Here is a 26,816-nt window from a genome sequence, read left to right as displayed (position 1 = left end):
GAGAATTAACACACGAGATGGAAAACTCTGCAAGGAGAAGGAAGAGACACCCAGTGCAATGAATAAAGAGCAGGATCCCTTGCTCAGAGTGACGTGGGCACTGAAAGGGGAGTCAGAAAAGCCAGTCTCGCCCCAGCCTCGGCGCTGATCTGTTGTAGGATCTTGAGCACATCACTTCCTATTTCTGTGCTTCCTTCTTGATTGTCTGTCTTCAGCCTTTGGATGCAGGGACTCTCTCTCACGAGATGTTTGTACAGCGTCTGCATCGACATTAGGGCTGGAAGGGGACCTTGCGAGATCATCGGGCCCAGCCCCCAAATCATCGGGTCCACCCATCTTGCACACTGGATGGGGAGCATCTAGACCCAAGGGAAACACAGCGCAGCAACAGCTGGAATCAGCGCAAGGCTGCTTGTAAAAACACACAAGCGCAGAACGATACACTCTGTTGACCGGTTTCTTCTTTCGCTCGCAGCAGTTTCACACCTTGAGCTGAACACACGGACTCCTGATTTACACTAGACTCTGACTCTGTCGAAATCCCAAACATTTTTTTTTTCCATTTCCCTAATTAATTCAGTAACTCGTCTTCTTCAAACACTCCTCCCAAGGGTTATGCTATCTTTTACATAGTATATATACACCTCCCTGCTTCATTATTCCACATGACACCATCATCACCACTAAGGTAGCCCAGAGTGAAGAGCACAAGATGCAGCTTTTTGCTGCTTTCATCCCAAGAGATCACAGCATGGAGCACTTTGATTTTGTTGCTGCAAGGCAGCCAGGCAGGAAAGTGCTGCGCACGATTTATAATCCTCGAAAGAGCAGTGGTTTGCCAAATGCCTTCCCACCCCCCATTGAAATCAATGAGAGTTGTGTGTGGGTGCTCAGTGAAGTATCGAGCCTGGATACACTGCATATGCCTACGGGTGGTTTATGGACTCGGGGAATCACTCCAGTTATTACTGGAGTGCAGCCGCTTCTGGTTAGCAGGCTGCAGCTGTGGTAGACAAGGACAGGAGGCAAAGGATAACACCGCATGCAGAGATATGAAGGCAGGGTTGGTACAAACCCAAATGAGCCTAAATGCTCATGAATAAATTTAGCCTGGAAATTGGAAGGAATCAGGCCTCAGATGTATGAGATCCTGGAGCAAACTTGCAATGGGAAGTAGTGGGGAGGAAAGCCCCTAACAAGCTTAAACCTGGAGGGTGACAAGGATATGGATGGCATGCTGTAGTTGTCCGAGATAGCAAGAGCCTGGACTTTGTGGTCCAGGAAGGATGTTCCATCCAGTCCTATTTCCCAAATGTTTCTACATCTGATCCAACTCCCATAGAAGTCAATAGAAGTCTGTCCATCATTCCCGCAAGAAAGAGGCACAGTGAAGCATGGCCTGCTCGTCCCAAGCAACCTGCACCTGAAAATGCATGGCATATAGCTGTCTTAGCATGGCATTGCATGCACTTCAATATACTCTCTATCCTGGGCATCCTTATTGCTATGCTTTAAGAGGTCCACATTACAGGAGGTCATGTGAGGTGTTCCCTAGCCTGGCCCTTTGACAGTGTAGACATGCCCTTGGAGCTCTTTTGAGTGCCCTTGGATTTATGAATAGACTGATACAGTTTCAGCCTCCTGAGTTGCTGTCTGAGTTTTTAAAACTGGTCTGATACCCGTCTCCACATGTGCTGGACCATAATGGTGTTGGAGGAACTTTCAGAGTAGAGTCAGTGTTTAGCTGGGATTATTTGGCCTGGCATTGCAGTCAAGCAGCATGATTAGAGCAGTCTTCTAGGTTTGATTTCTTCTGCTTCAGTACTGTAGTCCACACATTGTCCAGCTGGCTTTCCTACCAGCTGGGATCTTGCAGGCCAGTATGGGAAATGCAAGTTGAGGTCTTGAAAGACAGTATCTGGGGCAGCTGCTCTCTGAGTGAACCCTCAGGTTGTCTGGCCTTTCCTGTCCTGTCCGTCGGAAACCAGAAGAGAGTGATGATAAGGTACCACTCAATGGTGGTTGAGCATCAACCATTCAACGGTGGTTGCAAACAGGGCTGGTTTCCCTAGTTATATGCAAAAAGTATATATGTTGTCAGCTGTTGGTCAGGGCAGGGGTCTGGGGGCCAAGAATTCATCAGCTTATTTGTACTTCCTGTTGTGTCAACTTGGGCAAGTCTTCTTTCTTCCAACTTATCCAGCAGTATAATGCTACCTATCTCAGGGGGATGTTGCAACACTGAAATAAGGAATATCACTGAGGTCTCTGAATGACGAGATGCTTCATGAAGGCACCAATAGTTTGCGTGTCGTGGGCTCATTTGGGAGGACACAAGAAAAAGCCATGAAAATCAGGGCATGCCTCTAAGACCTTATATTTCCCCTTTGAAATAATGAACCTCTTCTCTACCCCTTTATACCCAGTACCCTCTACCCAGAAATGGCCCAATTTAGCAGCTCCCTGTAAAAAGTGGTGCTCAACTTATGCAGCCACACACAGCAAATCCAGCCAAGAGTGACCCTGCACGCCAACCCGGTCCCACATGCTAGTGCAATCCAAGACATGGGGCTCAGTTAACACTGCCCTTGCTCCCCCACTGCCAAATTGCCAGACCTGTGGTCTGAACGACATGGCTTCACAAGCCAGGTCCAGCCTGTGGGCTGTAGGTTGAGTACCGCTGCTTTCGAGGCTCTTTATTCCCTGGATCGCTATTGTTACCAGTGCACATCTCCATTCCTACATGGGAGAACAAAACCAACTCACTCTGAATTATAATGGTGAGGGATGATGAAAGCGTTATCTGGGGAGCTCTCGACTTCATTTTTGGTATCCCTCAGTTCGAAAGCAGTTTCCTCCTAAGTCAGAGTAGATGGATCGCGCTTTTATGGCCTTTGAGGCCTTTGTTTCTAGACTAAGGGTTCAGTATCTGCTTGGCTCAATAACGACGAGGAATTGTTGTATCAGACCTGAGCAAATGCAAACTGGTGTCTCCATTCAGGTCAGAGGCCCCAGTTCAGACCATTAAATATCAATGTTTTTAAGGTTCAGCAAAGACTAGAGGCATCGGATAAGCCTGTAAATGAATCAGTGTCAAGCCAAACAGAGCAGCCATTACAGAGCAGATTCGGCGTACCGACAAAGCCGCTTCCGCAGGGCTGTTGTCACTTCTCCTGCTGTGTGTGTGTTATGCGATTAATTAGGAGACGCATTTGAGATGCATTAAAATGCACAGGGGAAAAGATGCGGGCTGTGCGTGTGGCATGATTTTTGCACAGAGTTTAGAAGGGAACAGCATTTTGGCACTGTGCTGTTTTCCCAAATTTGTATAATCAGCGGTCCTCAACCTTTTTAGACCCTGCCCCCACCACGTTAGACTCAAGGCCCCCCTTGGCAAATGCCAGCTCTGAGCTTTCACTCCTTTTTTTGAACACAGAAAAATACTAGAGCAATTCTTTTGCTGCCAAGGACTTGGGAAAATCAGGACAGGTCAGAAAGCTTTTTTGATAGCGTGGATTTTTATTTGAAATCTCTGCGTTGCTCTCATGAGTCAGTCTTTGCACACCTCAGCATGCATGAATATTTGATGTGGTTTAATTACATAGCAGAATCCCAAAAGTAGCCAGTTCAGATCTTCTATGTACAAGTTAGCATGGGAGTGAGGGGTGGGCAGTGGTCTGTTCGTTTGCATCCCATCCATCAGCTTAGCAATTATATTGGGACTGACTGAGGTCTTCCTACTCATTTGGTTTCTGCTCTCTAATGCTCACCAACTGTTTGGCTGTAGCGCTCTGATTTATACCTATAGCAGAGGAGGTAGCTCGTCGTGTTGGCCTGAAGTCGCGCAGAAGGCAGAGAAGATCTGCACCTGATAGACTCGCTAAGTCAGAGATTTATAGTATAAGCTTTTGTGAGCCCGAGTTCACTTCATCTGATGAGACATAAGGTTGGTGAGATCCGCTCACTGTGAATAATAATGCCAAGGGATTAGGAAAGCATTGTCTAGAAAGCACAGCTGATGAAGCGAGCTTGGGCTCACGAAGGCTTATGCTACGTATCTCTGATTTTGTTAGTCTATAAGGGGCAAAGCGACAGCAAGTGCATTCAGTCTGGGCAAGCCATAAATAGCTAGATAGCTTTGTGCAAACATTGTCGGTGGTAGCATGCCGCTGGGTTTGAAGTCACTGCGGTTAGGACTCTCACTCCCGGCCGTTACAAGTACCTCCAAGGCTGAAGCTCAGTCCTCCTCATCCTGGTCACAGGGCTACATGACTCCAAGCTGTGACTTGTTTTACATCCGGGATTTCTTGTTTTTGGCTTAGCTATAATGTTAATGCAGGCATTTCACATGCAAGGTTATGTGCAAGGGTGCCTTTCCCTGCCACTGTTAATCTTCTGCTGAGTAAGTATCTTCCTAGGTTTGGCGAGCGTGAGGGAGTCTCTCTTAAAACATTACAGACTTTGGTTGCTTTGGTTTGGGTTTGGTTTAAATGGATGCCAACGGCTCTCCGACATCTCTAGTAGTCACATGGCCAAGTCCTGGACAGTACCTGCAAGCACAGAGAAATGGTGACCTGTGTCTTCTGCAGCAGCGTGATTTGAATTTTTGTGGCTGCTTTTGGGTTTTTTCCCCCATTAAATCCATACTAAGACCCTATACCTCTTGCTTAAAGTATAGGAGAATCACTGAAGGTGAGCATGATGCTAAATTCACTACCTTTAAAGTGTGGGGAGGGCATTTGCAGAACTTGTCCCTGGCCCAAAAGTCCTTGAGCAGCACTGCGTGGATGTAGAAGACAGAGCTGATTGGCAATGTATTCAGCTAAATTAGTTCCCTCTTTCTGTCTGCAAATGATCTGTGCTCTCTGGTTGCTGTAGTTCATATAGGCTATTACATTATAGTGAATATAAGAAAGGACATCTTCCAACATACCAGGTGCTCGTGCACTATCCACGCTGCTTTGAAATATCCAAACTAGTACTTCGAGTCTTTGCCATTCCTGTCTTTTAGGGAGGTGCATAGTCTCCATTGCTTTAGTACTGGGCTTGTCCCTAACAAACTGTAGTCCAGGAGGAGAGCTATATGATCATGCTGCATTTCACAGATGGGGAACAAGATGGGGACAGATTGAGTGCCTTATTCAAAGGAAGACTTCAGTTGTGCCTAGAACTAAAACCAAGTTACAGGATATTTTTCCCTCCTGTGCTGGCTGAGTGTGGGACATGGTAGCAGAGTGAGGAAGGTGTCTTGCTTTGACTTGGGAGATATAAGAATAGGCGTCACTTTTGACTCATGCTGGGGGCTGCCACCAGTTGACTACATGGTACCCGGTTGCTCCGGCTGGGAGCCAGAAGCAGCCAGATGTGCTGCTCATTACATCGCTGGCTTGGCGACTCAACCATGAGCCGTCCCATCTCCACTCAACCCTAGACCTTGTGGTTGGTGAATCTGAAGGCCACAGCGAGCACTTAGGGACGCCAAACAGCATTCAGATGACCCTGAATACACTCAGCGCCTTTCCCAAAGCACTTCTGATGTGCCGTCTGCCCAAAATTTACTTCCCGAGCAACAGCTGTGCACAGTTATTGAAACAGCTCACGAATACCAGAACATTGATTCCACAGCTTTGTAGCAATGAATATCCGTGCATGCTTCTTTGCAACCGGACCCAGCTCTCTCGCTGCTAAACATCTGTGTTATAGTGGGTATATACGGTGGCCAGGATGGGCCCAAGCACACCCCTCCCAAACCCTCCTCCCCTAAGCCTGCTGGCATGCTCCAAAACCATCCTGCCATCAGGGAGCCCACTCTGGGCTTGTCCCCAGCACCCATCCCAGGCACCCCAGAGACTAAGGGCCCGGTTGTACTTTAGATCAGGGCCTTATTATTCACGGCGCTGTAGAAATGCATAATCAAATAGACACTCCTTGCCCCAGGGGACTTAGATGCTTAGAGTATTAGTGGAAGCGCAGCGCTGAGGTGCGGAACAAATGCTGATTTCAACCTCTTTTTTTACAAAGAGTGCCTGGGGAATGCACCAGCTATACTGGATAACTTAGGCCTTTATAGCCAGCCGGGACCATCCAGTCTGTCCCCAAGCCTGAAATACACCCTAGAATTTCTTCTGCATCAAGCCCCAGTTGTCAGGTTGAACTTCAGCAGAGGCTTTCCAAAGGCACCCCGGGAAAGCACCTAACTACAAAAAAAAACAACCCCAAATCCCCCCAAACCTAGGCACCTTCCTGCCTCCGACCTTGCCCAAACTTTGCTGGTGGTTGGAAAAAGCCGGCTGCTTTATTTCCCCCTGATCTTTCCTTTCCACGTGCCTCTGAGCCCCAGCGTTGGAAGCCAGGCTGTGGGGAGGTTTCATGAAAGAGCTTGTTCCCTCGGGGATTTCCAGCCTTGTTTTTGCAGACTCAAAGGGCTCCTCCGTGCAGGTAACGCACGGACATGCAGCAGCTATTGGGGCTTTTATCTAAAACCTTCGGAGGCTCCCATAGCACTCGCCCTGCCTTTCCCCGCTCCTGGGCTCGGGCTTGGGACTAACATAAAGGGAGTTGGTGGGGAGGGACTGCAAGCAAGCAGTTAAATGCAACCCAGGAAAGGCCCCGAAAGCTGCAGCATCTCTTACGTGCATTGGGGATAGGATGTGTAGGAGACCCCACAAAGGAAGGGGCTTGGGGCTGGGGCAGGGAGGACCCAGGCTAGTCCGATGGACTCACTCCTGCTTGGGACAGACTCTTCCTTCCCCAGCCCCTAGTAAACCCCGTGGGCCCAATTGGGCTATTCAGCCTCGTTCACGGGGGCAGAAGGTAGTTCTCTAAATAGGCTCCCGAGAAAGACATGTCGAATCCCCTGGTTGCTGCCTTTCAACCTGGGTGGTTCGGATCAGGGGAAGGAGCAAGGGCAGCGAACTCTAGGCTAGGTCCAGAAGCTAGCTTGAGCCGTCACGTGGCTGGCGAACACTGAAATCATGCTTCACGTGGAGACCTGCGTGTGTGCGGGGATGTGTGTGTATGGGGCGGGGGTGCGTGTGTGCGTGTACGGGTCTTGAAGCAAGCCCGAGCTTTGAAAAGGGGCTGGGTGGTGTCACAAAATCCAGGTTACGACCTGCGACCTTTGGATGAGAAATTGTTGCCATTTAGGATGTGTTAGGAGGTCCATCCTTTTCATCCCAGGCGTGTTTCTTCTTGCTGCGGGAGGCAATCACACCGGTATATCATTAACTCGCAGAAAAGGGAGCTGTAAAAAGAGTTGATGGGGGACCTTGGCCCGCACCCTGCTGGGGTCTGCTCTGAGCACAATATCCCAGCGACCATGAGATTAAGCTAAAGAGAAAAGTGAAAATGCTTTTCACGATTCACACGCCCTTTAGATTGTTTTATTAAACCATTTGAATAGGGATTTCCCTTTCGGCTGACAACGGGGCCCGGCCAATGCATAGTTCTAGGTTGCTATGACTTACTTGGTCCTGGCTAATCACTAGTGAGGGCAAATTTCATATAAAATATCTCAGGCCATTGTCCGCTTAATGCGGCGTGACAGTGCCAGCACAAAAGGGGATTCATTCACCCCAGCAGGTAATAAGGACGATTTGCCATACCAACCAGGCGGTGTCGAGGGAGGCTGTCAAAAACGATCAGGCCAGTTCGATGGAGCCCCACATTCCTTTCTCAGGTGGGCCAGGACGATCCTTTTGTTCGGGGATGTTGCTCCTGACCAGAGGGTACAGTGTTTTTTTCCCAGCTATCCTATTGACCAGAAGAAGGGTTTTACACAGCACCGGGTTTTGTTGTTTTAATGTACGGCCAGAAGGGACCATTCTCATCCTTCAGCCTTCCTGCCTATCTAACACACCCCGGAGGATTTGCAAACTCCCCTTCACCTCCTGAGCTCCCTTTAGTGAAGGGGTCCGGCCTGCTGCAATGGACCCGCTGTATCTCTGCGAACAGCATCCGCACGCACGCGGCTGCCTCGGTTGAAAACATTACAGGGATGCTGAACTGAAGCCCTGGGGGAATTTGGGGCTGGGGATTTGGTGGAGTTTGGGGGTGAGCAAAGTATGGGCGATCAAGGCTGCAAACAAGATGCAAGGTGATTGGAGACATGGGCTGAAGGGGGTGAGATTGAAAGTGTGTCCTCTGTGGTTCGACAGAGATGGATAGCCCAACAGACAGAATTTGACCTTTTGCACCTGTATTATAAAAGATGTTGAAGCCAAAAGGCATAAGGGCAAAGTACAGAGTTTCACCAAGGGCTGGGGCCAAAACTTTCATCAGTCAAAAATCACCATTATAACCAGCAAGTGAATCCCCTTTCCCTGAAACGCCTCCTGTGGTCACACTTTTATGGCAACTCGGGCATCTTCCACCATGCAAAGTGCTCCCTTGATGGCCTAGTGTGGCACAAACTGGACCACGGGCTGTTGTAAGGTGGCGTGTCAAAACACAAAAGTGAACATGCCCAGACCAGGAGCCAGCAGAGGTGGAGGGCATCGTGAGAGCTAACCCCTGAGAGCCAGTTCTGGCGGCGGTCCTGGGTCCCACCTTGTCCTGGCCCAGAAGGAAATCGGCCAAGCAGGTCACGGTCCTCTCGGCTGCGTGGTATGGGATAGAGAAGATGCCCATTGTCTCATAGAAGTCCAAACCCAGTGCACCAAAGAGGAGACTGCGGGCAATAATGTGCAGCTGCAACCGGGGGCTGTCCAGAAAGGTATGGGGGAGCACCACCTCCCCTTTCTTCTTGCAGAAGGGCTGGGCTGCCAACACGGCCAAGTCTAAGTGGCAGGTGAAAATGCCTCATGCACAGATAGATAGACAGATGAATGTACAGATGGACTGATTGATAGGGAGAGTGGGATCAGGACTGGGTAATAAATACCAACCCTGTCCGACTGGTTTGCCCATCTTGTGGTTCAGTTTACCTGGGATTAACCAGCAGTTGCTTGGTTGTTTTGATGGCAGCTAATTAGCAGCCTTGACCTCATCATCATTCCATAAAATCAGATAAACTTGAATTGCAGAGCTCAGCCTCGGAGCCGGCTGATTTCTGCTGGACTTGCAAGCTTCGGGCTCTACCCATTTGAACGCGGGGAACATCCAGAATCCATAACGTGGCTATAGGGCTTGGAGGACTTCTCTACCCAGTTAAAACAAAAGCCTTTCAGCTGTTTTGGAAGAACTTGGCCTTCTGTGTCTTGTCAGCTCCCTTAATCCTACCTCATTCGTTCCAACACTGCATCTTATCCCAGTTCCCTTCATGTTCCCTGGCATGAGCTGCCCACTTAATCATTTTACTCCAATAAACTGAATCACTGCCTAGCCGGTCGAGTGTCTCTTCATGTCCTTTCATCTTCCTGGGGATGTGTTCTTACTAGCACGTGGGTTCAGAGGAAACAAGAACTCGCCCAAAACTCAACGGGAACCCAAGCCCAGCTGTTTTAGACAGGGAAAAGCTGGGTTAGCTGGTTCTTAATATCCCCCTGATTGTGTGCGCTTTGCAGGGGGCTGGTTTTTAAAAGGGGAAAGGGAAAAAAAAAAGCCTCAAAAAAGCCTCTAGGGCCGTAGGGTGTGGAATCAGCTCCTGTCTGCAGTTGACGTGGCTGTTTGCAAAACAGGGCGCTCGCTCGAGCAGGATGCAGTCTCACGCCCAGCCCAGCACGTAACGCTGTAGTTACAAGCAGGCTTCTGGAAATCAGGCTTTCCTTCCAATCGACGAACCACTTCATGCCGCGAGTGAGTCAGTTTGGGGATTGGCTGATAAATCTCTCAGGCAAGATTTCAGGTCACAGAAAAATGACCAAGCCAAACTCTCCATGCACCAGGGCCGGATCGGGGTGATTTCCCAAGGGAGGGGATGAACCTCCACCTCGCTATGAAGTCCCAGCTACTCTAATGGGAGTCTCCCCACTTGGGAGCATTTGCTCAGAGAGGCATTCATTACCTACAACCTAGATCCTCCTACTTAATCCTAATCTGTAGCATCGGACGGGGACTGCGCTTCCTTGGATGATGACGCTGCAGAGGAATTAGCCTCCTGGAGTCAAGGGAGCAGCACCTGGGCATACGGGGCAGCAAGTTTTCCTTGAGGTTTTCCAGGAAGACCGTTTTGCTTGCGTGACCTTCAGCAAGATCAGGCTTTTTAACAGCACACAGCCATTTCCTCGCTGAACCGAAATGAAAGGGCCTCGTAGCTCAATGCAGGAATATTGCTGTTCTTCCTCTTCTGCGGAGAAAGCTGAGAAACCCCCCGTGATGGGAATAGCTCAGCATAGAAGGGCTCAGGTCCTATTTCCATGATAACAAACTAGGCTGTATGGAAACCAGGCAGCCAAAATGCAAACAAGAACCAGGCTGACCGGACCTGTTCAGTCTTGACCCAGAAGCAAAACGATTTGTAAGTAGGAGACGGTTGAATGTTTGCCCGTGAGGGAGTTGGAAGCAGGATGGGCTAAGGGAGAGCATGGGCATTAGGTCACCTGAGCACCTAGAGCTGGATCTTTGGAGAGGTTGGATTAACCCGTCCCTTTTTAAGCGGAGCTAACCCACAAGAGCTCAAGACTTCCACTTATCCACCAAGTTGGAGCCGTGCCGCCTTCTTCACCCCAACCCTTAGGAGTAGAGGGGGTAGCTTGGTCTCCATGCTGCCATTCAACCCTTGGCCCCTCTGCTTTGGCTGCCTTCAAGGAGCCCCAGTAGTACTCAAGGTCAAGACATGCAAGGGACAGAAATGATAAGCCTTGACGCTCTTTAGATGCTCTCATCATTGGACCAAACAGCAATAAATCAGGTTATGGGTCAAGTCTCTGAGCCCAGAACATATTTTTCCTGGGGGCAGGGAGGAGGCAGGAACCATGTTAAAAGGATTTGCGATGACACAGAGATAGATAGCTTGGCAATCGGAGCGATTAAATGTTGGCCCGGCACCAAGCTCAGATGGATACCATCCCAGAAAGCTGCAAGAGACAGGGAAGCCCTTGGCATCCACTGGCTGATATCTCCATGAGCACCACGAAGGAGCAGCCAAGTGCTGGAGGGCAGCAAAAAGTCGTTCCCATGTAAGAAGGAGGTGTCAGGGCGTCAGCGAGGCAGACTTTGCCTGTGGGGAAAATACTGGAAACGTTGGAAACAAAATATTGGCTTGTTTCCTCACTTCCCACTTCATTGTAACCCTGGTGGTGATCCAGCCTCGGGGCCCGCATCTAGCTTTCCTTTAGGCAGGCAAGTAGCACTTATGCACCTAGTGTGAACAGCGTGTGGTGCCACTTATATGGGAAGTAGATCCTCCTTCCCCCCTCCACAACTTTGAAGCGGGGCGATGCTGGATCCCCACTGGGATAGCAGCTATGCCTCCCTGCAGTCTCTCCATTTTATCTCCTGGTCTTTAAATGCACGAGGCAGAAACAACATAGGAGCAGAGGCCGAAACCCAAGAGACCTTCTCTTGTAGGGCAGTGCCCATCTCACCTAGATCCTTTACCTGCTGACCCCATAATTATTTCCCTCTTGGCTGTCCAGTGGGGCAAGTGCAGTAGGAGGGGTAACTGCCCAGGGCACTTATGGCCTGGTGGTTTAGCCAACTTTGCTGATGGTAATACAGGTTCAAATCCACTTGTGGGGGGCTGGAAAACAGGTTTCCTTCTTCCTAGGCAAAATATCACTTGCACATCTAAAGTTAGCCATCTAAATGCCACTTATATCTAAAGCAGAGCTGGATTTGGCACAAAGTGTTTATTATAAGCCGTCTGGGTTAAATTCCTCCTTGGTGTAACCCCAGTTTGTCTGTCTCATCCTATCTCCATCTATCTAAGCCCATGCCTCGTACCCTGCTCTCTCCCTTCCAGCTCTGTGGGGCTTTAGGACTCTCCTGAGGAAAGGGATTGCAGATGACCCATCCCCATAGTTTGTGAGAGCTTTATCTTCCACATATCTTCCAGAAGAGATGACTTTAACAGAGACCAACCACTGAACAGGAGGGAAAGAGAGCAAGTCAATCAGTGTTTCTAGTGTGGGCACTAAGACCTTATCCACAAGGCATTTAGGCACCTAATTGCCTTCATGCACCTAAATACTTTTCAGGTTCGGGCAATGTATGCACTTCCCTGTTGGGTTTTGAAGGCATGGTCCCATCAGGGCCAGAGGAGCTCCAGGCAGAGCTTAGCTGTGCCATTTTCTGTACACGAGGAGGAGGGAGGGAGTCAGCTTGCTGGGCCCTGCAGTGATCGGCCAAAGGGCTTTGATTATCCTTAGCTCATATAGCTACAAACCCAGACAGGTGGGCTCTGTCCCAGATCCGGATGTGATGCTGTCCTCACAGCCTATGGTAGTTAATCCTTCTCCTCTTGCAGGGATTTTCACACATGGAGCCCTGAGCATCCTCCCTAGTGCAATGCCCTCTTCTACCTCATTGGTAACTGGCCTGTGGTTGTGCTCAGCACAATGAAAGCAGCAGGTCCTTTACTAGGCAAGTGAGGATGCTTTAGCCTGGACCAAGTTTCACATGGGTCCAACTGCTGTTATAGATTTCGTAGAGAAGTGGGGCAGAAAGGGACCTCCAGCGGTCCTCTAGTGCGCCCACCCACCTGAGGCAGGACCATCCCTATCCAAACCATCATATACAGCCTATTGATATATTAGTGGCGTTTCATTTTAATCATGGAAAAAGGTGGACTTGGGGGTAACTTTTTTGTAACCGAAAATTGGGGATTTTTTTTTTTTTTTTTAAATCAGAGAAAACCAGGATCCCTGATTATCACACAGGAAGCCTGTTGTAGAGCCGAGAACTGTTTCCAGGTCTTCAAATTTCAAAGCTAACACTTTAACCACCGGACAGTCCTTCCTCTTCTACTGCCAACAGTTTTCTATAAATCCTAGATGACAGGTTCAAACTCAGCCCAGAACGGGTAGCTCTGGATGCAATGAGTTGAGACACGGGTGTATTGTATGCTAATTTGCTTGCATTGTTGTTCACTCATCCTCCTGTTGTTTGTCTCCTCCACTCGTCCCATCTTGTCCAAACCTGTACTGGGATTGATATGGGGCAGGGAGTTTCCTTTCCTTGTCTTTCCGAGCATTGCCCAGCACCTCGGGACCCCGCTTCTGCATCCGGTCCTCATGTCTACACTTGAAAAACAGCGAAGACCTAATGCAAAAAGCTTGCAGAGCAATGCGAGCCTGATAGAGGAAGGCAGATGGGCCTCCATCTGATGGCTGTATTCAAGAGAAGGTGAAGGGTGGTTTACTCACAGACACCAAGGAATTGCATGGGGAGATTTCTGAGAGGAGAGGGCTCTGCTGTCTAGCAGATAAAGGCAAAACAAGATCTTATGGATGGATGGTGAAGTTTGACACCTTTAGACTACACATATAGAGCCAAATTTTTAAGGGCGAGGCTTATCGACCATCACAACACCTTGCCATAGGATGCCATAGCTTTGCTCATCCTTGAAGACCCTAAATCAAGATGGACTGGGGAGGTGACATTTGCTAAAAGCATTAAAGTCAACTACCCATCAAGAAGACTTGGGGTTTGTCTATCCCACCACCGGGGCAAGTCTCAGGGATTCAGCATGTCCTAGCCAGGTCCCCCCCCCCGGCATCCACTGACACCCTCCACAACTGGAAGTTCACCCAGTGTGTGACTCCAGGCTCATCCCCATTGCTTGCTCTCAGACACGCGAAGGGTTCATGAGCCGGTGCCAGGGACGAGTCTGGAACAGCCTCACTGGAGATCTTCTGGCATGGGGTGGGTGAGATGCCCCTGGCCCATTGCAGTCTCAAAGCTCAGGTTGGACCCAGTAAAGTCCTGATAGGGGGGGCGATGCCCATTGTTTCAGCCCCCAATGCCCACGGTGGGATCCAGACCCTTGTGCGGCGAGCAGGCAGAGTGAAGTGCCCCTACGGCAGCCAGCCCCCTGAGCCAACAAGAAGCTCTCAGCTCAGAGGGCCTCTCTGGGACCTGGGTGCCTGCACCGAACACTGAGGGGAGGCATCTTGATCTGCTTGCAACCCTCCCCTGAAGATTGATGCCTGCATCTTGCTTTCCAAGAAACCGGGCAAGCCTCACCCTGCGGTTAAAGCACTTTCCCAGGAAATGGGAGCCCAAATCTCATTTCCCCTATATGCCCGAGGGGGTTCACACCCACTTCTCCCATGAGAATGCCCTCACCTCCACTCTGCAGCCTCTTCTAGGGGTGGGAGGGATGGCGGCGGTGGGGGGGGACTCTTTACCCTTTTTTTGGAAACCGTATCGCTGGGCAGAAAGGAATTTGAGATGCCTTAAGCCAGGGAAAGAGACCACAAGAGGGGCTCGCCTAGTGGTTGCAGCATTTCCAGGAAAATGCCAGTTCACCTCTGAGGATTTCACATTAAGCACCATGCAGGAACCGCCTCAGAGCCCTTTGGCTTGAGAGAAAGCAGCAACCATGCATGCACTTTGTGTGGGGCCTGACCCCAGCGGTGCATGCCGGGCGTGCTGGGAGGGCAGCTCCCGCATCCAGCCGGTCAGGGAAGAGAGCTGGAGGAGCACCCCGTTCCTGGGTCCCAAGCAACCAAGCTGTCAAGACTGGGCCAGTTCTGGGCCTGCCCAGAGGTACGGCTCTAAGCCCCTGGGGAAATTTAATGTCAAACAGGGAGTTTTGGCATCTCTGGGATTAAGCAGCAGCTGAGCTGGGGTTTTCCAGATCCAGATGCCAGCACCTACAATCCAGTCCAAGAGCCATTTTGGATGCCTGACTGCTCCTGGGTCTATTTGTGATTGCCTGGATTTGTCTCAGCTAAAGGCTATTAGATGGAGAGGTTAGGATTTCTTGGCGGTATCTTTTCTTGGATTCACTGTATGGTTGAGAGAGATGTTGGGCAAGTTTTCAGGCCCAGATTTCCCTTCCTCAGACACGTCTTGAGGAAATCCTGCTTGAAATGTATTGATTCGTTGACTTTAAATAGAGAAGAGGCCATCTGAATGGACTTCTTGTTCCCCACGGACTATTACACTTCACCATTCCCCCTGGGTTGAGTCCAGTGCCATGGGCTGGATGAAAGCACGCACCCTCCAGCAAGAGTTCAGGGCCAGATCTTCGAAGCGTCCAGGCCACTAAGCAGAGGCACTCGGTAGCCCCCAGGTATCTCACCACCACTGTCTGGCCGAGCACAGGAGAAATGAGGAGGCAACGATAGCTTCAGTACCCACATAGCATAATAGCCCACATGTCTGTGGCTCTTGATATGCTTCAGATATGGTCAGGTATGTACTAGGCGGGGAAGATGCCACGAAACAGGGCAGGAGGGAACGTCCAGTTTCCTGCCCCACCAATTAACACTGAACTGTAAGAAAGACTTTGCATCCTCTACCTAAGACAAAGACAGTGCAGATAGCAATGCAATCTTCCTGTGAGATAAGGGCGTTATGCATAAGGAAGCGACGGCCCAGAGAAATGAAGGGCCTGGGCCACACTCCTGTAGGAAGTTGGGAAATGAAATCTCAAGTCTCATGACTCCCCACTTCTCAGTTCTCCTGGCTGATACCATCGCTTCCCCCACTGGCCCACACACCTCTGACTTCCTGCATGGTTTCTGACATCAAGTAAGATACACTCAGGTATGTCCAATGCCAGGGAGAAGGGATATGCAGCTACAAAGCGCGATGAGAGGGAACGTCAAGAAATGACGGCCAAGCGGCTAGCAATTTCAATTGCAGAGGTACCCTGGTGAGACAGCTTGAAGCAGCTTGATATTCAGAGTGCACGAGCATGCACCTGCCAATGATCAGCTCACTTAAAGAGGGGGCATGCAAGCATTTTTCAGCAGGCCAAAACCACCTTGTCCCTTCTAAAATCTTGACTGTCATCAGAGGCAGCATGCGAGCTTAATGTGCTGGAGCCAGACGCACGGTGACCTTGCATTGCCTGAGACAGTGTGGTTGAAATGATCAGCCCCCGGAGCCTCCCATCGCACTCCCCAGAAGCTCCCTTCAAGTCATAAGGAGATGCCTGTGGCCTGTTTCCAGAACCACCCAGGGAGGAATGAGACTCCCTGACAAATACATTGCACTCTTCTCTTATCTCTGCAAAGTCTCTTGCATTTTTATATGGCACCTTAATAACCCCTCATTTCCATTACAAGTGCATGCTTTCCTTCTGCTTATCTGCATCTCTATCCACTCCTTCTCCATTCCTGCAGCCAGGCTGCCTGGGGCTATGACCTGGTGAGATCTCCACAGCTCGACAGGGTCAGGGCTGCTTAGTAATCAGGGAAAGGGCCTCGTCCTCAGCCTGGCTGCAGGAAGTGATTCACCTGATGGTGCTCTTCCATCTGCGTCACAACTGAGCCCCGTGCCCCAGCTTGAAGTTAGGGGTGAAAGATGTAATCCCAATGCCCTAATTATTCATTAGGTATCCAGGTTTTAGCTGTATTGGCCTACAGGCAAAATTAATCAGGACTCGTGGTAGAGGTGATCTCTTTTATTAGACTGACTAGATTTTTGCAAAAAAAACCCCAAAATAATGTCTTTAATTGCAAGCTTTCAGGCACAAGCACCCTTCTTCAGGCATTGGAGAAAAGATTGTATGGGTTCTCCTGGGTAGAAATGAAAGTTCATATTTCATAGGAGAGTTGCAGGTATGGTCAAATCTCTTGTTCTTTTCTCTGAGCCTAATCTGCTTATAAAACGAGCTGTTCCAAACAGGAGATTTGACCACACCTTCAACTCTCTTGAACTTTCATTTCTACCCAGGAGAATATTTGCAATCTTTTCTCCTATGCCTGAAGAAGGGTGCTTGTGCCTGAAAGCTTGCAATTAAAGAATGTATTTAATTTTTTTGCAAAAATCTAGCTGGTCTAATAAAAGATATCACTTCTACCTTGAGTTTTGGCTCCTAATTATTTGTTGTTTTTCAGGGATCAACTGGCAGCTTTCTCCAGAGTTGGATTTTTAGCCTCGGGGCCCTGAGCTAGACTGCAGGCTACATTCTGCCTACCTGAAATCCCTGGTAGTGACAACTGAACATAGTGCCATTTACTTCCAGTCTCATGCTGCAAAGCGTGGCTGTGTTCCACCCCAAACATGCCTGCATTGTGTAGGCATGGGAGTGATCCCTAAATATACAGCCTGAAGATTGCTTTTGGAGATGCAGAAGCGCTGTGTTAAATCTGAAGTTATTAAGAACAATAAAAAGCCTCATGTGGAAGTTTCTATAAGGGCTGACTCCAATAAGGAAGGGATTTGGCAACTCAGGTGGAATTCAAGTATCTAAGTCCAAAGCTGTGGTCTTAGGGACCCCTGTCTAGCTGCCACCTAACCTCCCTAGGCACTGCAGGTTGTGTCTTTAAGGTCCCTTAGTGCTTGAAAGTTTTACTTCTGCCTCTATTCAGAGGTGCTTTTCTTGGACAGGGCTGAGTAGGCCCTAAAGCCAGTCAGCATCCAGGAACTTGGTTTCCCTCTGCCCGGAGAAACCAATGCACAGGGCTTGATCCGCTGGTTGTTCTCAGAGCATGACTAACCTGCTCGCATAGAACCACGATCTCTAAAATTTCAGTAGGAACGAGGGGTTTTTTCCTAGAGCAAAGCCAAAGGGAGCAGAGGGTGATGCTGCTCCCCTTCCATAGCACATCCTAGTTGGAGCACTTGCCCAAAAAGTAGGAAGCCCGAGTTCAATACCAACCACCCTAGGAAGTCCAAATGCACATCTCCCCCTTCCCAGAATCATGCCCTATACACTGGGTCTGGGGTAGGCTGGGGAGGGACACTCCACTTAACCTGCTGCATCTGTGTCATCGTGCAGAAAAGAAATCCAGATTTAACAGGGCAGAAAAAGAGCGAGCAAGAAGGAGCCTGATTCCATAACAGGTGTTTGAAGCACTCGGCTGGGACAAGAGGAGTTCGCGGTACAGGTCCTTGTTTCCAGGACCACATTGCTTCCTGTTAAACACTTCCTGTGTTCCACCCCAGAGATGGCTGCATTTCCAAGGGGACTGGGTGGTCGCCACACAACGCAAGCTACAAAGCTCTTTGGGATCTTCCCAGAGAAGTGCTGTGTGACATTTAGACTTCCAACCCACGTTTCCCCCCCTTCCTCCACGTAGATGCTTTAACCTCTAAGCTACTCAGAGCCATGCTCCGTCTTACAGAAGAGATTGGGAGCACCGCTGCCCAGAAGGATCTGGCACTAACTATTAAGTGAAAGGGAAACTAAAGAGCAGAGGAGAGGAAATTCAACATAGACGGATAAAGTGATGCACCGGGGCAAAAGTAACCCAAACGAGACCTACGCTGTGATGGGCTCTACATTAACTGTTCCCACACAGGAAAGAGATCTGGGAGTTCATTAAACACATCAGCGTAATGCTCAGCCATCAAAAAGTCAAAGAAAATACTAGGGATTATTAAGAAGGGAATTGTGAACAAAACAGAAAATGTCATTCTGCCCCTATGATGCATCCAAACATTGAATACCCTGGGTAGGATGGACTAGTCTGACCCAGTAAATGGCACTTCTATATTCTTATGTCACATGATGATTAGGGCATCTTCCTGCACGATGAGACACTGTAAGCATCAATCCCCTCTCACATTGAGACAGGGTTAGCATCCAGGTGTCCCACCTCCTGGGCAAGTGCTTTAACCACTGAGCACCACACTCCTCAAGATGCGTTCTCCAAAGAAAGTGGTCACCACTGCATGTTAGAAAGGGCTCTGTCCTGATGGTGTGCATTATGCAAGCTTTGAGATGTCCACCAGATTTAGCTGTTCAGGGAACTTTGCTGCAGGAACGCCTGGTTTCTGGATCCCAGGACAGCTTTCAGGCACCGGGAGAATATTCACATCACCAACCACAATCCCCATGAAGTTAAGGCACCTCTTGGGTTAGGCAGTAGCCAAGTGGAGGTTTTCAGGATCACAGCCTTGGACTTCAGCACCTAAATAGTGCCTAAAAGTCCCACTTGAGGCTCTGGAGACATTCGTTTGGCTCAACCCCTGAGAACGACTTACTAACCTCGCTGACATTATGTTCCAGGACATTGCTCATAGCTTCTGCTTGTAGTTTCATGCATTTTCCTTCATTTGCATATATTGTAGTTTGGTAGCTTTCCCAAAGGGAAGCAGGGCAGCGCAGATCCTGGCTCCAACGTTCAGTCTAGATGGGGCAGGCTGTCTAGCACCTAGCAATGTTTTTTATCCAGAGAACATTTGGGTGTTGGACTAAGCTTGTTAAACCTGCTCCTCCTATAGCTTAGAGTTGTAAGTGATACATTCCTCTTATGAGCAAAAAAAGGGCCCAGACTGGGCATAAAAATGCAGTGCAAAAATGACTGGAATAAAATTATGGAGAGATTATTAGCTGATGCCAGCATGGCATAAGCTTGTTGAAGTCAATGGGTCTAGCTTGTGTCATTCTGGTCCATTATCTCTATGGATCCTGGTTATCAAAGATGTATGAGTGCCCCCAAAGTGTATCTGAATGATTTGAAGGCCATAGACAAAGAAACAGCTCACTAGGGCTGTTCAAGGTACAATTGGTTCAAGGGTACGCTTTATTGCAATCTTTCCATATTTCCCTTTTGGCTGCAATTAGAACTCACTGGAACAATTTTGACCCTAGTATCATAGGTAAGAAGGGACTTCACAGGTCATCTAGTCCAACCCCCTGCAAAAATGAAGCATAAACCATCCCAGACACATGCCCATCCAGCCTCTTCTTGAAAATCTCCAAGCAATGAGAGTCCACAGCTTCTCCGGGCAGTTTTTTTCTATCCTCCTATGTTTTTTACAGTGAGACAGTTTATTTTCTGTGATATAATCTAAAACCACTTTGCTGCAATTTAAACTCATTGCCTCCTGCCCTGCTCTCCGTGGCAGGGGAGAACAGTCATTCTTCCTCTTCTCTATGGCAGCCTTTCAAAAATGTGAAAAACTGCTATCATGTCCCCGCTTCATCTCCTCGTCTCCAAGCTAAACACACCTCATTCTCTCAAGCTTTCCTCGTGTGGTTTGCATTCCAGCACCTTTATCATCTTCATTGCTCACTTCTGATGATGAAAGGCTTCTTTCGGCAAAAAAAAAATGCTGTCCCAAGCCAGACCGCTTTGCGGGGTTGTATCGGTCTCAGTGGAGCCATTTTTGAGAGCCACTTCAGAGCCTTTCCGGCATTTTCAGACAGAAAGACCCAGATGAGAAACTAAACATATATATATATATATATATATATGTGTGTGTGTGTGTGTGTGTGTGTGTGTGTGTGTATACATATATACACACACACATATATATGTATATATGTATACACACACACACACACACACATATATTATACAGTTCTGCTCCACCAGAAAGCTCCAAAAGTTTCATTTCCCACGTGGAATGGAAACAAATTTTGCCACCTGGAAAGTGAATCAGTCGCCTAGAAAGTGGCTCATTCCCCAGCCAGCTCTAATTCTTGCTCAAGAGCCTAAAGGATGAGAGGTAGGGACCATGCCTCATGATCATGAACTCTTTGGAGTTGCCCGGCCCAGAGTTAAAAGTAGTTTCCTTTGCATTCGCCGCTGAAGGGGAGGCAGAAAACTCCCCCCCCTCCCCCCAATCTCAGCTCCCAGCACAGGATTTGGGCAAACATATAAGACAGACATAAGATGCGATGTATAGAGCATCCTTGTGGCTCAGTCAAGTTGGCAGGAAGATGTGGATTTAGGATGGCTGAGGAGAACAGCCCTTGGTTTCCATGAGTAGGAAAGAAGCGTGCTGGAGCGCCTGTTGACCAGGACTTTTTCCCAGCCATCACCAGTAACAGGGATCTGAAAAGTGTGTGGCTTATCTGGCCTGGGTTGCACCCAAAAATTGCAGCGCATGGCAACAGAAGGAGGTCTCCCCTTCCAGAGGAGAGGAGGTCAGGGCCCAGCCCGTATGTACCTGAATCCGTGCTGGATATCGGGACTCGGACAATGGCAGAGCTCCCTGTGGCTTTTTATGTTGCTATGGCCAAATCTTAAATTCATTGGGTGAAGCCTGAATAAGGACTTTGAATTCAATCTAGCTCTTACCCACAGTGTCTTCTAGAGCCGGAAATGCCCTGCTACAGGACTTCATACGAGTAGCACTACAGGCAGAAGGAGGCTTTCCTGTATTGGGACAGGTCAGTCACATCCCCCTCTGAGTGACAGATCCTTCCCTGCTTCTCTCCTCCACAGCTACCAGGGAGTCGGCCTTCGTCCACGCCATTGCCTCCGCTGGCGTGGCCTTCGCCGTGACCCGGTCCTGTGCTGAGGGCTCGGCCACCATCTGTGGCTGCGACACCCGCCACAAAGGGCCCCCCGGTGAAGGCTGGAAATGGGGAGGTTGCAGCGAGGACGTGGAGTTTGGAAGCATGGTGTCTCGGGAGTTCGCGGACGCCCGGGAGAACAGGCCAGACGCTCGGTCAGCCATGAACAGACACAACAACGAAGCTGGGAGAACTGTAAGGCCGTTTGCTTTTCATTTATTGCAACCCTAAAAGGCATTTTGTAGCCTCTTAAAACCCTTACAGATGGTGGGAGGAAACTCCAGTGCATACCTGGGCTCAGCACTGTAGGAGACTGGTTTCACTAATAAATCGGGGGGTACCGATCCCAAGGATAACACGTTGTCCAGTGCATGGGTGTGATGGGACCCCATCTCTGCCTGTCCACGGGGGATATGGGTTTGCCATAGCATGGGGACGGAGGTTAAGATCCACCAAAGATGCCTAAAGATGGGCTTAGGTGAAAGTTAGGCATCTACATTCAAAACTGCAGCCAGGAAAACCCCCGCACAGTGCTGTCTAGCCCCGAAGGCACCCACAACCTGTAGGCACCTCCGTTTTCCATGCTTAACTTCCTCAGGTGATTAAAGCTCACCTGCCTAGAAGTGCCTCGCTCCTGGCAGGCACCTCTCTTGTACCTAAGCTCGATCAGGATCTACAGGTCAAGACATGGCTCCACCAGCCACCTTACAGAGCCCAATCGAGTAGATACCCTCATAGTATGCCCACAAGCCCAAGCCAGGCACAAGGAGGAGCAGGCAGGGCTGCCCCCCACCAAGGGTGTAGGAGACCCATCATGAAGGCCCTCCTCTGCTTGAGGAGATCAAAGCCACCTTCCTAGGAGATGCAAGAGATGGTTTTAGACCCCCTCAAGGCAAGCTTGGAGTTGAAGATAGGTCTTATATACCCCCTAGTGAGTGTATAATGGCAGGGAGAGGGGCTGCAGCAGCATTGCCTCTTCTGGCTGTGTTTGAAAAGATGAGGCAACCCCTGTTCTGTGTTGGAAAGAAGCCCCCAAAGTCCCCAGAGGATTCAAGACAAATGATGGCATTTGCTGCTTGCTGGTTTCAGCAGGTTGTTTTTTGTGTGTCTAACCTAATTCTCCCCCTGCATTGTGTAGGGAGCCTCAGACGCCACTCACTGCCCTGCCTTGTGCCTAACAGTCGAGGGCTGCGATGCCGAGTGTCACGGTGCCAACACCCTGTTGTAGATCAGAGCTTTAAGGCCAGGTTGTATGCCACCTCTTAGCCATCTAAGCGGTGCCTAAGTGTGATCCTATCTGACACAGCATGCCATCATTTGAGCCTTAGGATTATGTCACAAAAAGCAGCAAAGAGGAGGAGGACCCACCCGCCTTGCCTCTTAAGTGTTTTTTTCTGGGACTGAAGCAGAGTGGAATAGGATTGCATTTAGGTACTTAAATCCACCTAGATGATTAAGAGGTAGATTAGAGTCTGGATCTCAGCCTCTAGGTCACTGTGTGGGTGTTAACCTCCCTGGCTCTGAAGGAAGCACCCAAACTCAGGATAAAAAATCCATGGATAAAAAATCCAGGATAAAAAATCCATGGCCCCAAGACTTTCTATGCTCACAGAGGCTTTTCTGTGTCTCTTCAGGCCCCAGTAGACCCACATTTGCTCCCAGTGCTGGTGTTTCCCAAAGGGAAAACAGCTCATTACCAACCATGCCACCGCCAGATTGCACTGTGGCCTTTCTGGGTTCAAGTTGCCGCAAGGGAAATTTAGGTGAGATATTAGGAAAATCTTTCTCACTAAGAGGCTGGTGAAGCCCTGGAGCAGGTTACCCAGAGAGGTGGTGAGGTGGTGAGGTCCTTGGAGGTTTTTAAGACCTGGCTCGACAAAGCCTTGGCTGGGATGGTGTAGTTGGGGCTGGTCCTGCCTTGAGCAGGGGGCTGGAGTAGATGTGACCTCCTGGGGTCCCCTCCAACCCTAATTTTCTAAGATTTGGCCTATTCCAAGAGGCTCAGTCTAGGAAGCATTCTTGGCTTAGAGTCAACTGTTCCAGCAGCCTCTACAGGAGTCACGTCCTGATGCCTCCCCTCACAAAACATGACCTTATTGCTTATCCTATATAGAAGATAAGTACCAGTGACTAATACAATCAAAATAGATTAGCCTGTTTCTACTCCTGTGTTGCCATTGATGTCAATGGGAGTAGGAGCAGACCCTGTTCATGTATGTAGAAACACGTATGACTGCACACGTGGATAAACTATGGATTTCCACCAGTCTATGGACCACCATCAAGGACAGGCCAAAACTTCAGGGGGAGTTCCTCATTTCACGAAGAAGCTCATTGGGGATATTCTGCCACCGGTGGAGGATGTGGCTTTAGACATGAAGCACGGCTCTTTTAAAAGGAGAGATGCCGTCCTTCCACAAAGTTAGGGAACCACCACTAACTAACAGAGGAGGAGGAAAGAAATAGTTACATGGCTATAAAGCTGGCCAGAATAACACGGGTACCGCGAGTTACCCAGCACTTCCAATGGTAACGGGTTATAGGGATGAAGACTAGAGCTGGGTAGGATGAAAAGGTGCGTTTTGCTTTATAATGAGCGTCAATGGAAAAATACTGTTTAGAGCTCAATAGGTACAATTCAGACTCGTTGTAGGTCTAACGTTGAGACTCTCAACTGGTTTTAGGCCCTTTACAAATATCACAGGGTACAGAGTAGATACCACACCTTGGCAGCAAAATCCTTTTGTTCCATAAACAGCTTATGCTTTCCATTCTCACCACGCCAACACTCATTTGGTGAGTGTACCTAGTCTCCATGTTCAAGTATTTCCAGCTAAAAATGAGCCGCCGGAGATGTTTCAAGCCAGTTCCCATAAGAATTCCAGTCTCCAGACCGAAAGCTTTGATTAAGAACAGCATTATTATATAAAGCAGACACTTTGTGGTTCTCTCGGAGCTAATTACAACCTCCTTAGCAGTGAGTGATGCTACCTCAATCACAAAGAAAAACCACCTGGAAAACATTGATCACGCACTATAGGTGCTGATTCATGGCATAGCTTTTAGACGCAGACTGGAGCTAGTCTGTTCATGCACCCAGAAATTTGCTGATCCGTCTGAAACGCAGCTTATTGAGTACGGTTGCATAAGGCTCTCTCTCGCCTAAGTGCCTTTGAAATCTGTGGACCGACCTCATCCATAGATAAAGGCAGCAGGACTCTTATTGAAACGTATGGCCACAGCTATCATATCAACCAAGGATGAATTTCACCCTTTCCATCTCATAGCTCGGCCCCTGACAAATGGAGATATTCCAGCTTGAAGGATTCAAAAATCAGGAACCAGGCTTCTACAATCAAAAGATTGGTTTAAAACTCAGAAAAAGATATTGCTTTAAAAAATATCAGTGCCAATTTGGGTCCCTTTTATTTACCTTCTGGTTTCTGCATCTTTAGCAACCAGGAAGGTGAGAGCTAGACTTTTTTTTTTTTTAAGAAAAGTTGAGATTTGCACCATTTCCCCTGACTGGGAGATGTGATTTTAAAGAAAATGCTCGCTATTATGAGGCTGGTGAGAAAACGTAGACAGCGCTGTGGTTGTGCTCTCAGCCGTCAAGGTTTGACCTGCTCAGCATCCTCGAAAGCCCTCGGAGAAAACGCAAAGGGTGCAGCAGGAAATAGCCGATGATTCAGTTGGCGATACTCTTCCTTGACTTGAGCCTCTCTTTCTGGAAAGAAAAGGGAGTGTTATCGTGGGCACCTAAACCAAATCCCAGGTTTAATAGTCACAGTACCTCGGCATTTTCTCTATGGCTTCAGACAACAAACAACTTCTTTATGTCCTGTCCCAATTTCTTGGCCATTTTGGCTGACCACTATTAAAAAGCCATTCATAGGAAAGGGAAAATCCAGCAACTCTGTGGGCAGGTGGCGCATCAGACTCTCAAGTTCTTGCAGAAAAGTCTCTGTAAGTTCCCGTGCTACCAAAGCCATTAGTAATGTCCCAGCAGATGTATAACAAGCAACTAAACTGCCGCCTATCACTCCTGGGTGAAGGGAACATTTGGAGCGAATGCAGTTCTGGAGATGTTTCCACACTCCTATATAGGAGGGACTTCATCCAGCAGTGAAACCCCTCTGTATATTGGGAGACTTGGCTTTTCTGCCAGGTTTGACATGGGATGACACGACACATGATGGAGCCAGATGCATAAGGCGTCTATATGTGATGTAGCTACATCAGGGGTAGGCAAAATGCGGCCCGTGGGCTGGATGCAGCCCACCAGACCTTTCTATCTGGCCTGCGGGGTCCCTAAAAAATTTAGAAAATTAATATTTATCTGCCCCTGGCTGCCTGTCATGCAGCCCTCAATGGCTTGCCAAAACTCAGTAAGCGGCCCTCCGCCCGAAATAATTGCCCGCCCCTGAGCTACATTAATGCAGCTCTATTTCACAGCAGCTTAAGGGTCTATCTCACTCACTGGGGTTCTTTAGGATGAGAAATGTTGGAGAAATAACAGTGTCATAATAGTTTCCCTCTTCCTTTCCCCCCCCACCTTCTCTTTCCAGTCTATTATTGAACTCATGCATCTCAAGTGCAAATGTCACGGGCTGTCGGGCAGCTGTGAAGTGAAGACGTGCTGGTGGTCCCAACCAGACTTCAGGGTCATTGGTGACTATCTCAAGGACAAGTACGACAGCGCTTCTGAAATGGTCGTGGAGAAGCACCGGGAATCCCGTGGCTGGGTGGAGACGCTGAGGCCCAAATACAACTTTTTCAAGGCCCCAACTGAGAAAGACCTGGTTTACTATGAGAACTCACCGAACTTTTGTGAGCCTAACCCTGAGACCGGCTCCTTTGGGACCCGCGATCGGATCTGCAACGTCACCTCCCACGGGATAGATGGATGCGACCTGTTGTGCTGCGGCCGCGGGCACAACACGAGGACTGAGAAAAGGAAAGAGAAGTGCCACTGTATCTTCCACTGGTGTTGCTATGTCCGTTGTCAGGAATGCATACGAGTCTACGATGTCCACACGTGCAAATAAAGCCGGACGTCTCTCTGCAGGCTCCCCATGGAGGAACAGACTAGAGCCTACATCTTCCGAGGTTGCGTATGTGAGAGAGCGCTACTTTTTTATATTAAAAGAATAAAAAGGCTAAAACTGGTTGGATAGAATAGGTCTAATGACTTCTTGGCTTTCCCAAGATCTACCTGCAGGTAACAAAATGGTTGTGCCCAGATTATCCCTCCTGTAGGAGACTGTGATTTCTTTAACTAGCCAACAACATGGAGCTGAGAAGAAGATCATTAGCAAGAACATGAGTCTGCTTCTCCCTTCCCTTTTGCAGGAGCAACTCATGGTATTAAGTGCCCTTTGAAAGACTCGCATTTTCCTAAATACTGCCTTTCCTAACCAGGAGAGAGGCTATATTAGAAATCCCCAATGCCAAGATGCTGTGTATAAAATGAGTGGCAAAAATAAATTTAAAAAGGGTTGATTCATTAATTTAAAAAATCCTCCTTCTCCTTCTCCTGGGAACAGGAGAAGTCTGCAAACATTTTTTA

General features: G+C 48.8%; 1 protein-coding gene across 1 annotated transcript in view; it reads left to right on the top strand.

Moving 5' to 3' along the window:
- Positions 1–26,303, top strand: part of WNT3A (Wnt family member 3A) — an 89,320-nt gene extending 63,017 nt beyond the window's left edge. Inside the window, exons 3-4 of the mRNA XM_006030073.1 lie at positions 21,177–21,442; positions 25,816–26,303. Coding sequence (XP_006030135.1) covers positions 21,177–21,442; positions 25,816–26,295 — 746 coding nt within the window. The 3' untranslated portion in view covers positions 26,296–26,303. The remainder of the gene's footprint in view (positions 1–21,176; positions 21,443–25,815) is intronic.
- The last annotated feature ends 513 nt before the right edge of the window (positions 26,304–26,816 follow it).

This window comes from Alligator sinensis, unplaced genomic scaffold (assembly GCF_000455745.1).
Source record: "Alligator sinensis unplaced genomic scaffold, ASM45574v1 scaffold1398_1, whole genome shotgun sequence".
Lineage (NCBI taxonomy): Eukaryota > Metazoa > Chordata > Crocodylia > Alligatoridae > Alligator > Alligator sinensis.
This window is presented reverse-complemented; position numbering and strand designations above follow the sequence as displayed.